General features: G+C 44.1%; 1 protein-coding gene across 4 annotated transcripts in view; it reads left to right on the top strand.

The window, feature by feature from the left end:
- Positions 1-5,621, top strand: part of LOC109477379 (protein Wnt-5b-like) — a 92,035-nt gene extending 86,414 nt beyond the window's left edge. For 3 of the 4 annotated variants that reach the window (XM_019778616.1, XM_019778617.1, XM_019778619.1), the window contains exon 6: positions 4,775-5,250. In XM_019778616.1, coding sequence (XP_019634175.1) covers positions 4,775-5,242 — 468 coding nt within the window. In that variant the 3' untranslated portion in view covers positions 5,243-5,250. Of the gene's footprint in view, positions 1-4,774 lie in introns of all 4 variants that reach the window. The other variant, XM_019778615.1, reaches the window with a different exon arrangement.
- The last annotated feature ends 7,352 nt before the right edge of the window (positions 5,622-12,973 follow it).

Here is a 12,973-nt window from a genome sequence, read left to right as displayed (position 1 = left end):
TTTACGAGACTTACAGTAATGTTGCCGGTGGATACAATATTCTTTGGTGATGGTTACATTGCTTACGTGGTCCATTCTGTTTTCTATGACTATCATCTTCATACTAGTATTTCATCTGGAACTGCGAAATGACCACCGACCACTACCGAAACAGACCTTATCGTGGCAGGTTTTGACTAAAGCGATGTAAAATTAAAATGCAGTAAAATCGTATTTTCAAAGTCAATTTTCGGATCATTTTCATTATCAGAGAAATTTCCTCATCCAGAATATTTTTTCGTTTATTTTGCAGCCATGAAATTGCACTGGATGCCTTTAATAACTAGCAGTTTGCAATGTGGAAGTTTACATTTGTTGTTCCTTTACTACGAAGGATGAAATTCTTCACAGTAGCCCCAAAGCTTGTTCTCTGTGCTTGTTAGTTGGTCCAACACCGTGAGACCTTCACTGGGCTTAGGACAGGCACGCCGACATCGGGCAAAATAGACCGAGAGTTGTGATTGGACGTGCGCCAGGAGTCAACCAGGTGACTGACCTGTGCAGGTTTGAAGAAAGCTGTTCCTAAGAATCATCCACAGAAAGACTGTTTCTGATAGCCTCCGTAGCAGGCTTATAGAACTGGGGATTCAGTGCTGTTTTCTGATTAGCCCAGTTTCAGGCCGGCTATGTTGTCTATATGCAATCAGAAAATTGCACATAGAAGCCGATCCCAAAGACTGACCCTGAACGACCCCCCAAAACCCCAGTTTTTGGCATGCTATGGACGCTAGGTTTCTATATGTTTGTGGGGGCAGGGAAGGAATGTTGATCTGGTGGGTTGGTTATATCCCGTAGGACGTATCAGTGGGAGGGGGGCTGTGCAGTCACACGCGATGTGACGGAAACACAACTACCTGGAGACCCTATGAAAATGCAAGACTTACAGTGTGAAACTCATAATGACAATTATAGGTTAGTATGTTAAGACCTGTCAATGGTTAAAGTGGGTGGACCAGACGGAATGAGATAGACTTGAAAGCCAGATGAAGAGAGAGTAAGCCTTGTCCTAATGCCTCTGGAAATAAGCTAGACATTCCGTAGCAGCCTAGGAATAACCATGAACTTCAACTAATGCGCCAACTTAGTAGTAGTTTTAGCTTTTGCAGTTGCAGTTGCCCGCACATCTTCTGAAAATTGGCTTTTTGACTCCCGGATTCACAATATTGCTCGACAAAATTATCAAAGAGGAAAGACGTCCTGTGTAATAAAATAGGCAAGAAACAAAAACACCTAGGTCGAATTTACGGTCGGTATTACCTGAGATAACTAAGCCCGGTTGCGCTGCAGGAGATATGCCCAAAATATCGCAGCACCACAGAAGTACTAATGAAAACCAGTCTGTAGCGTTCTAGGACAAGGTGCCGACAAAGCCGCTGAATTAGTCCTTCGTTCCTGGCCCGGTTGGAGTGTGAAGAATGTACTTGTTGAACTTGAAGACAACGGCGAAGCTCAGTACCTCCAACTGGGGGCCGTTTTATTTGTGAGATGGGCTCCGTGGTTTGACAGGCTGCCGTGTTTGGGTAGTCTTTGGTGATTTCCCGTCCTATAGCTCACGCCACGGCAGAGCAAGGAGCACATCTTGATCTTATAACGTTCAGGCAAAACATGCCGGTAGGAGTCTTCAATGGGATTTACAACATGCAGATATCATAGATGAAGGATGTAGCCAGCGTATCATATCATACATCATATCATATCTTGTTCTTGACACACCATCAGGCGTTGGCTATTGGCCATGTCAAAGACCATTTTTCTTTCCCGGAGGAAAAGATGCAACGCAGGTGTATCATTGTTTCACTTCCTTCCACGTTGTTCTAAAGCTACTAAGGCATCCAATGCAATTTTAGGGCGGCAAAACTGGATTTTCAAAAGAAAAAGTTAAATTTTCTGGTCATACGTTTAATGTGGTAAGATGAATCAACCTTATCACATAGCATACTGATATATGTGAGGCAAAATACGATGTCGCTGAAGGAAAACGGTTGCTTTTTTGTGTCAAATGCTGGTTCTAGCTATTTATTGGTGGTACCTTAATAGAGGAACTTCTCATATTGCTAGTTTTGGTGCTAACGCTTCAAGTATGAAATTATGACGAAAATGTGCTAAGAAATGGCAGTAAATGTCAATATCAGACAGATTTTGTCTTTCTTTTTTTCCGCCCTGAAAGTACGTTGGATGCCTTTAAAAGGCTGATCTGGTCTATACTGGCAAACAGAGCATTCATTGCTTTTAAATTTTCTACTTGACGGTCTGACGCCGTATCTCGGCACCGATTAGAATTTCACTGGCGACTTCCAAACTTTGTCAGCGTTTCTAACTTGCTGATTCAGGGCAAGACTGTTTGCGTTCACAGAATGGGGCGATGTGTACCGCTTGTTCAAAAACACATCGTGATAGATTGTGCGTGTTTAAACATCGTTCTCCGATGTTGACGGAAGACATCGCGAGCTGAAACCAGGGAAACTCCATTCACGATATCCAAACTTCACCATAATAACGCCAACAAAAACCTTGATACAGAACCTATAAATTAGCTCTGCTAAACAGGCGTCTTTGTTGGTAGCTGACGGAATGATATCTGCATTGTTCTGCAAAGAATACATCTAGTGTCGGGCAGTCTTGACCGCTTGACAAAACAGCCAAAGACACAATTGCAAAATTGTTTCTGTAACTTATCTTTGGACGCTGCTTTAACGTGCATCTAGTAGAACGTTGGTGTCTACATGTACGATATATAAAATGTTTTTTTTCACTCGAAGGTTCTGGTTTTCCTAATGTTGAGGATTGATGGAGATGATCGAAGAACAGGTAGACTAGGCAACTGGTCATGCCACTGGTTTTCCTTTAATGCCCACGATCATGATAATGATCATTCTGACATGCTCATTTTCACCTGAACGAAGTGAGGAAAGTCGTGTTAAGTGCATTCCCCAAGGGCACAAGGCTGGTGAAGGCAGGATTCGAACCCGGGACCTCTTGGTTCTGAGCCGAATGCTCTGCCATTACGCCACGTAACCTCAATCCCACTGCCTCTTGGACTTCACGCCAGCCCTTCTATGGTCATCTCTGTAGGTTGGACGTGATACAACATGACATGTACTAAAGACCACAACACCACAAGTGTCGAGTGGTCACAGTATGCATCTGTGTGGCACCCCGAACACCTCCTCTCTAGACTCACTACAGGTGGGCGGACGGCTCAAAAACCGCTTTTCTTCTTCCTCACGGAGGAACATCCATCAGTCTGGTTCCCCGAGGAGAGCCGCTGTTGTCGTGCTGACCCACTTCGGGGTGGAATCCCGATGAGAGGAATGATTTTTCAGCGTGTCGAGGTTTCCAGGCGACGGTGCCAATCGCCACCGGCAGCGTCTGTCCTTGTTAGCCGCGACGACCGTGGACTTGGTGCTCTGGCAGCGATGATGGGTCGGAGTGGCTTACAGCTGTGACGTCTTGTGGGATGCGTGGTGGAACTACAAAGGACCGAACAACGTGCTTGTGGCGATGCACCTGGGACGGGCTTTACACTTGGACTTCAACTGTCCATACTCCGAATGCCTTGCGTGGTACAAATAACGCGAGGGTTCTGATGCGTTGTGTGGGCTTCCATGTACAGAATGTCACGGTTAATAGTGGAATGAAACCGTATGAGTCTGTGACACAAAGGTACCCATAAAACACCTGACCGCTTTGACAACACTGCCCTATTTCATCTCATGCTTATGTCAACGATATGTCAACGCCTTACTAGATCTACTAGAATGTTTGAAAATTAATCAGTCAGACCAATAACGATCTATCATTTGATGATCCAAGGCCACTCAACGGCTTGATGGCTGTCATAACCTACACAACAGCGCCTCATGGCGAATAGGTACCATTAACGCAGGCGCCACTAGATCATTGCAATCTCTTTGACTGGAGTAGGAGCTCGCTCAAAAACTGCAGAGGTAATGTTCTCGCAGGTGTCTAAAGGTGATGGTGTAGAATTTGACAATATTGCGGACCGGGGGGACGGCTTAAGTGTTGCCTGATGTGAATCCTGTCCCGTCAGGGATATTTGGTGGTCCATCTCGGGTTCTCTCGGCAGGTGTGCCGAACTTTCCCGACTCCCTCACAGTACGAAGTGTCTGGAGTGATGACATGCCGACAGCCCGCTTTCATTAGACCTGTCGTGATGTGTAATTTCCGAAGTGAGCTTCGCTGATCGCTTCCAGAATTCCAGTCACAGAAAAGGTGACCTGCCGTGGCCCCGGTGTCTTCCCTGCACGCAGTGAAGAATGCACAAATTGCAGAAGATTTGGACAACCTGGATATCAATTAGTATCAACTAGGGACATGATAATGGTTCTAATAGGGTCCATCTCATGTTACTCGCCACTAGCAACACTACCTTTACTGAAGCTGGTCATCATTATACCTTCGCCTCTACTGCATACCGGGTGTTCGTTCTGTTCTATTAGTTTAAGTAATGTAATTTTCACCCATGGCTATTGCTTAGATGTTATTTTTAAGCAAACAGGTCTACTGTTACTGTACATTGACCGCTAACTGTGACCGTTTTCTCTCTGTTTCAGCTCACGTTCAATAACGCGAGAGTTGCCTGCAAGTGTCACGGTGTTTCGGGCTCCTGTAGTCTGAACACCCATGGCTATTGCTTCGATGTTACTTTTAAGAAAACAGGTCTACTGTTACTGTACATCGACCTCTAACTGTGACCGTTTTCTCTCTGTTTCAGCTCACGTTCAATAACGCGAGAGTTGCCTGCAAGTGCCACGGTGTTTCCGGCTCCTGTAGTCTGAAGACGTGCTGGCAGCAGCTGGCAGACTTCAGGACGGTCGGCAACCTGTTGAAGGACAAGTACGACGGCGCCAACGAGGTCAAACTCGTCAAGAGGGGCAAGCGGTACCGCTTGGATCGCCGCAACCCCAAATTCAACGTCTTCACGGATGAGGACCTGGTGTACCTGAACAGATCTCCCGACTACTGCAACGCGGACCCGACCATAGGTTCACTGGGAACACACGGCAGAGAGTGCAACAAAACCGGGCTGGGCACGGACGGGTGTAACCTCATGTGCTGCGGGAGAGGGTACAACACGTTCAAACGGGAAAAGGTCGAGCGGTGCAACTGCAAGTTCCACTGGTGTTGCTACGTCAAATGCAAACGGTGTCGGTCAATAGAAGACGTCTACGTATGCAAATAGCAGAGGCGCAAATTGTACAGACTTTTAAGTTTTGTATCATTGGAAGAAGAAGAAGAAAAAACTCTTTTTATTATCATCTTGTTTGGCCTTTATGGGGTCAAAATGTACAGAAGACGGATATTCTATTATTGTATCAAAAAAGGTTCCTTCGGAGTATTAATACATACACGTGCGCGCTAACTTCAAAGTAGGTTCTAGAATATGTCGTATTAGAAGCTGGCAGAAACTATTTATTGGAACAGTGATGAGGCTGTGGACAACACGTGGATTTCAGTGAGAGGTACAAGGGGGCTTCCTGTGCGAAATTCAGGGTACAGACAGTACAGAATCACCGCTATCACAAACAGTATTGTGTAGACACAAGTATGGCGGTACTACATAGACGTCAACGTACTTAAGGATAGCATTTTGAAAAAGGACGACGTATAAATATGCTGGCATTATGGAAGTCCACTTGATCAGCTTGAAGTTTCAAGCGGACTTCAAAAACTGTCGACATTTGAATCCAGGGAAAACTAGGAAATTACAGTAGGAAAGATTTTGCTGTAAGAAAAAGCGGGAAAAGTGTTCGTGGTTCGTTGGGAAGGCTATCCGTACTTAAGTGGAACGAACGTTAACGATAATTTCAGAGGAAATATCTCACTGCAAGGCTTGTACATAGCAGAGAGCCGAGACTTAACTTTTGTACTGTTTACTGTTTCACATTCTGAACTTTTGTTGCTTTGTTATTTATTGTCGATAGTTCTTTTGTACCCTGTATGTATGAATGTATGTATGTATGTATGTATGTATACGTACACCTGCTAATTCCATGGGCATCAATAAACGTTAGATATGCACTAGTTGATGTGTCGTAATCGTGCGAGTCACATTTCACTTATTAGTCTGATTACGAAACCTATTTTAGCTGCCGAGTCTCTATTTGCGGAGACACGGCAGCTAAAATAGGATTGGTAAAGCTAAGGTCCCAATTACGCCGGTGCCCGTCGGGGATGTAGCCCCGGCTGGCCCCGGCCGGGTTCAGGAGTCGAGCGGGCATCGTCTGTCGTGGTCACAATTAAAAGTTTCCTTCAGTAGCATTTTGTTAGAAATTTTGTCACCCTCTTTGGTCGGTATCCGGCAGGCACCCGGCAGGTACCCAGCAGATTCTCTGACGATGTCTTGTATTGACCTATACGTAATGCAGAATTCACGTATTTGTTGTGATCATTTGATCTGTGAGGTCACACATTTTACCCGGGTTTACGAAGTACACACCTTTATTCTGTTCATCTGGTCTGTGACGTAAGAAATGTGTCCCGGTGGAATGCCGGCAACCGGAGGGGTACCTCCCGGTGTTCTCACGATGAGGTCACGGCGTCTTGTTGTTAGCGGGGCCCGGGTAGAATTTAACTCAGAATTAAATTCTTATCGGGGCCCCGACGGGCCAAAAAATATCCCGGTAGCCGCAGGGTGCCCCGCGGGGCCACGTCGGGGTCCCGCCCGAAAGTGGTAAAAAAACAGCCCGGGAACTACCCGCCAGGGCCCCTTTTCCCAATTGGGACCTTAGCTTAACCAGGCTATGCAATTATGACAAATTATGACAAATGATATAACAGGCCCTAGTTCCATGTCCAAGTTGATACCAATAGATATTAGCATTCTATGTTGATACATACACGACTACGACGAGGTTACTAGGGCAAGCTGAAGGTATCGACTGAAAAGGTGTTAGAAACAGAAATGGCCCCTGTGGCGTAGCCAAAAATGAACACCTGAAGAAACAGGTCGTCCACCTGTACAACGACGACATCTAGCGAAGTTCATTCTTTGTGCATCTATTTCAATTAGACGATGCGTAACTTGTCAAAACCTCTGAATAGAGCATTTATAAAGATAGGGAAATATTTTTTTCGAAACCCTTTCTTTATATTTTTGCTATATTATAAATATTTTGACTCAATACAAATCCATACATCATTACATACATTCCCCAATCAGGCAATGCGAGACGTGATAATATTTTAGAACATAACTGGCAGAGCCTCAACTGTACGCTAGGTGGCGCTAGTAATCAACTACCAGTGATCCACACCTGTTGTATTTTCTTTGCCCCCGAATGACTCCGCATCGACATTAGCCAAGACCAGCATACAGGGTAGCTAGGCCAAGGAAATTTAACCACAGACCACCTCATTTTGACTTTTCCAAGGCTCTCCATTTGGGCTGGCCTGTGTGCTGACCCTGAGAACAGTCTGACACCCAGGCTATACGGAGAGGCGCTTGTGACGCCATTCTGTCAGATGACAACAATTAGCAGTGACCTGGCTTGACAATAGTCACAATTCAGCTCCTCAATCTCACAAAGGCCGTCGTACGGGCCATGGGGCGCGACTGAGTTAATCAGTCTATGGAGTGACTAGTGAAAGACGTGGTGTTCTTTCATACAGGGTCTCTATTTTGAAAGTCAACTCTGAATGGCGCACAACGCACAATACCAGACCACATTGTGTGGAGAATCTATGTTGAGTCAACACGGCCCACTTACACATAGAAGGGACACACAACTACTAACGCCGTAGAGATAAAGGATGTCCTTGAAAAGAGTAGTTTCATTGGTTTTGATCATATTTTCACAGCGTAAATGGGCGGCCAATCTCTTGTTTATTAAAAAAAACGAAGTTTGAAAACATATATAAGTGGTTGTCACCGACACAGTTAGATCAACTAGATTCCACACACATTTGAAAAACAATCCACCCTTCTTTCGCATTATGTTTTATCTCCAACAAGATCTTTTGGTGGCTGCAATACAGAATCATCAGATTGCCAATACAGTGACAAATTGGCCAGGCAGTATCTAATACGTAAAAACATACCAGCACAAAAAAGAAAGCCCGATAAAAGCGCCTAAATTAGCCGAAGCCTAAACATCTGCTTAGGTAGTACATTATGCACACATGTACAAGACAATATAGAATTAGGACGATTCCACTACAAGAGCCACAGAAGGGTTATCTTCAAGGGAGATATCCTTAAAAAAAACTTAAGTAACCGATCACGTAAGATCACGAACAATTTATAGCAAAATGTTAAATTCTAATGTCTAAGACTAACCTTGATAAATCAAAGGTCATTTGCCAAGTCTCAGTATTTTAATCAGATTAGTGCACCATTTGTCCAACCCCTCCCCTGACTTCAATGGTCGCTCCCTTTACTGTAGTTGTACCTGCCGCTAAAAGATTAAACATCCTAACTCACATTAGGGGCACGACAGGACACATAAAGGCGTTGTCCTGTCACTTCGTGTCCCATTCGGCTAAATGAAACGTAACATTACACAGCAAATAAAACTGCAGAACAAATATAGACTGTTTCCCCTGTCTCTCCATGGACACCGTGTATCAAGCATGTCGCCTGATGACGGCTAGTTCAGATAACACACCCGAGGTGCCAGTTATACACCATTAAGTGGACAAGCTTTTCTGACATTTGGCTTAATGCGTGGCATAGAGACTACTTAGCTCAACCACGAACCTTACATGCGTATCAAATCCGTGAGTTAAAACACTCTAAGTCAGATCAAACTGTAGAAATGTTTGTTTCCATACTTACGATGCACCACTTACGATGTATATATGCAAACACTCTGTTGAAACCTAAAAACAAGGAAGCAAAAAATCGTTCTTACTGACGACAAAGACATAAGGAACCACTAGCCAAACCAAGCAGGTGAACTACAACATGCCAGGCCGCCACCATTCAACCCCAACTACACGTACAAAGCAAACATGACCCAAGATATGTGATTTGTGTCGGGCCGGGTTTGCAGTCCCCTGGACTTTGGCAGAGACCATTTTTCCGCACCATGTACTCAAAAACAAAACTTCTCCATGCAATTTCCATTCAGGACAGTATTTTGTACCTAAATAATATTTCTTCTAGTCACATCCTCAGCAAAGTTGCGCTATCTATTCGTTCGTTGTAGTGCATTTGCGTCCTAGAGGATTTTACAATCCACGAGTGACGTTAACCAGTGTACTGTGCCGGACCTGCCCACAAGGTAAATCCGGGCACAGCTGAATGGTCCGTACCCCCAATGAAAGGTCCGTGGTTGTGTGGAGAGCCCTGTTGTACCCACTGGTCTTATTTACGACAGTCCTGTGGAACACAGGGGCAACACTAGTACAACAGGTACGCTTAGGAACACCTGGGGTGAGGATACTAGCATGGAGGGAACTGTTATCGGACAGGTGAGGAGGACAGTGGCGGACAGGTAGAGCGATAGGATCGACAACACACCTGGGATTATTTTTTTCGGGATCGCACCTGAGAAAGAGTTGACAGCCAAGCATGGGGACCAGGGAGGTATGTACTAGTACTGTTGTTTACCTTCTTAGCTACATACCATAACAACGTGTAGGGAACATAATGTTCATTATGGGCCTGATTCAAACACAAGAGAGTACATGTATGTACCGAAGTCACCCAAATCGGCACGAGTAAAAGCAGCATTGTGACAGGTGTGGTTACGACTGAGGATACGTTACGCTGACTTCCTGGACCAAATACGGAAATACCTAACTACCTGGATACAATAGAGTGTCTTCTAAAGTTCTAAAACGCTAGATTGTACACAGGAAAATGTGAGAAAAAATTGTTATCTTGCTCAAAATAAAAAGAGTGAAATCAAAGTATAGCCTTGGGGCATGTGTATGTTAAGGCACGTGTTTACAGTGTGTGTCGTTAGTGACGCTGTTTGCATGGCGATGGGGGAGGGGGAGGGCCTCTCGACTTTGACAGGCGTGTTCTAGCACGGTGGTTTACAACTTCAGAAAGGAGTGGATCGTCTGTGTAAAGACTGTTGGTAGTGCTCAAAGTAAAGTGTCCAAAATGTGAGCCGCGGTACGTTTGCTTATGACGTCATGTCACCACAATTCACCTGTTGCAAGCCTCTCACAAAAACAGGAAGAACAAGAAATCAGAAACGGTGGCACCAGAGCTAGACCTATTCTGTCCAACCAGAGGTTTAGGCTTAGTTTTGACGTGTTTTCGTGTGTTTTTATGGAGCTTTCTTTTTTCTGTACAGGTATCTATTTTTTACGGGTGGCAAATCGATACAAAGTACTGCCCAGCCAATTTGATTATGTCTTGACACTTTGAATCTGTCTTGAAGCCAGAAAAAGATCTACTAGTTTTTTGGAGATTAGACAGATTGTTACAGAACGCCCTCCATTCTTCAGAGAGACACGTCGTAATCAAAATGACGTAACAGGGACAGGTCCTTGCAGCAATAAATCATGTTTCAAATGACCCGTTTTAGTGAAAATACCAACACAAATATTTGGTAGCCCCGGGCTCGACCTAAGCTGTCATTTGGACAGTAAACCATAAAAAGGACATTACGCCTCGGGCGAGCATGCGGCAGAAAGCAGGGGTGCTTTTATTTTTAGAAGCCTGCCTTCCGGTAGTCCAAATGACGACGATCTACTTGCTAATCTCCAAGCAGATCCTAGGGTGTCAAAAAGACAGTTTCAAATTGGCCAGGCAGAATCCATTGGCCAGAGAGGGTCCAATACGCCGACAAAAAAAACCGGCCATGTATAAACAGGTAACAATCTTCCCCATCAACCTCTGCTTGGAGAGTACATGTACTACTTTCCACAATGTAGCAAATCAGCTTTGTTTCTAGTTACATTGCGTCAGCAAATTATAGGAATTATACTCAATAAAACGTGCACAAAATGGTACCAGATTTCCGTAAAAAAATGTAGCTTTTATCCGTACTATGCTGACCTGTCGTTAACCTTATCGACTTGTACCACCTAGTTAAACAGTCATCATGATCAATATCAACAACGGGTCTGAAAGACCGACGGTGTTAGTCTGAAGATGAAAGGTCGGCCGAGTTCGATCTGATCCTGAGTTTATTCCAAACCATTCCCACAGTCAGTTACCGGTTCTGGAGCTTGTAGTAACTTCTCTGGGTGTGAAAAGAAAGTTTTATTACAGGATAGAGATCTTTATTAACCGGTGGCACTTGTTTTATCAGAAACTAAATGGGAGACGGAGGTGAGAAAGGATAGTCTGGGATACCAAACCTATTTTTGCTAGTAGGCATTTCTCGGTCTCTTAAGACCAAGGTATATCTTCTACACCAAGTATTAAATGAGTGCCTTTAGGCTTAGAGCGTCTAAGTTCTAGTGCAAATCTCGCTGTGTTTTTCTTTCCCCCGATGTTCCTGTCTCCAAAGCGTTCTGTTTGTTGCAAGTGTCTCCCATGTGTTAATGTCTATGTCCAACTATTTTTGCTACCAAGACGAAAGAGACTTTGCACCTAAAATAGGTTTGGAGTAACTGGGTTAGAGAAAGGAGGGTGTTGATTACACTAAAACGTGCTTACGTGTCTTACAAACCATGAAAACAACTGGTCGCAGTAAGCTTTACCTGGACAGCGTCACACAATCGGTCCATCACGCTATCTTTTATCAGTCTGGTAAAACGTACGCCGAGTGTGACGGTCGGACAGGTCAAAGACCTACCCTCCAACCTTTCATGATCCCTCTGAGGATGACATGCCTTTTGTAAAGCTTTTAAGTACATGTTTTAGCCGGATTTTCTACTTGTAGGCTCAAGAAGAGTGTGTGAGGTGGCTAAGATGTTGGAGGTACGTTAGTCTCCACCAGGCCTTCCTACGGGGTATGGATCGTAGAATTCCGTAAAAAAAAAGGCGCGCGGGAAGAATAATTGGCATGTACTTGAATGAACTTAATATTATAGATGAAAATATCATTATAGGCGAAATATTAGTACTTCATTTGCTGTGCTTTTGACAACTGACCATGCCGTTCTAAATTCAGTGTAGTGTAGTTAATGATTACCACGGGACCATGTGTACTGCCGAAGTGTTTGTTGGTGTCTGTAAAATGTTGTCGTTATTTGTGCTCTGCAGGTGTGCGGTGGGACCTGATATTGTGCTTAAGATAATGTTTATAAAGCTTAGCCTTGAGTGCCACCACGGTTACCTTTAAGACAGACAGAACCGGACTGACCTTAATTTTCACCTTAACGTAACTAGAATGTTATCCAGGTCGGATGACATTACTCTACCTCTACTGACACAATAGACTAACAGACTGTCTGTCGGAAAAAACTAAAGCGTTCTCATTAGTCGTTCTGTATTTTCTATGAACTTTGTTCCTTCATGTTTTGTGTAGCAAAGTTTCCCTGTGCCCTTACAATCCTTCTAAGTCCGTCGCTAAAATCATCTATTCATAGATCCCTATTGGAGTATCTTCGTAATAAAACGTAGCGTTTTTCTCACAACCCATAAATACCGTTGGGTACTACAAAGTACTTAGCAATTGATATTTCAAGAACATTTAATGGCAAGAGTTCTCGATAAGAGTCGTTGTACGAACATGTCTAACTGGTAGATAAACACACACCGCAGTAGAACTCCCCGGGCGACTATCTGTACCAGTATCGATCTAACCACCATCCAGGGGGCAGAGTACGGCATACAGTCTAATTAATGACCCATCCGAGCTTTGATACCACATCGTTATGACGACAATCATAAGGGCACAGCATTCCTTTCATTACTGTGGAGACAGGGCTACTTTACCATAAACTGCTACATTTTTCAATCAATTTATTCAATCAAACAAAATCGTACAAAAGCAGGAAATCCTGATGCACCCCTGAATTGTGTATTCGATTTTTAAAATTGGTTAAAAAAAAAAAAAAAAAA

The sequence above is a fragment of the Branchiostoma belcheri genome, unplaced genomic scaffold (assembly GCF_001625305.1).
Source record: "Branchiostoma belcheri isolate BF01 breed outbred unplaced genomic scaffold, Haploidv18h27 scaffold4, whole genome shotgun sequence".
Lineage (NCBI taxonomy): Eukaryota > Metazoa > Chordata > Leptocardii > Amphioxiformes > Branchiostomatidae > Branchiostoma > Branchiostoma belcheri.
Note: the sequence above shows the minus strand (reverse complement) of the source record. Positions and strands in the feature narration are given on the sequence as shown.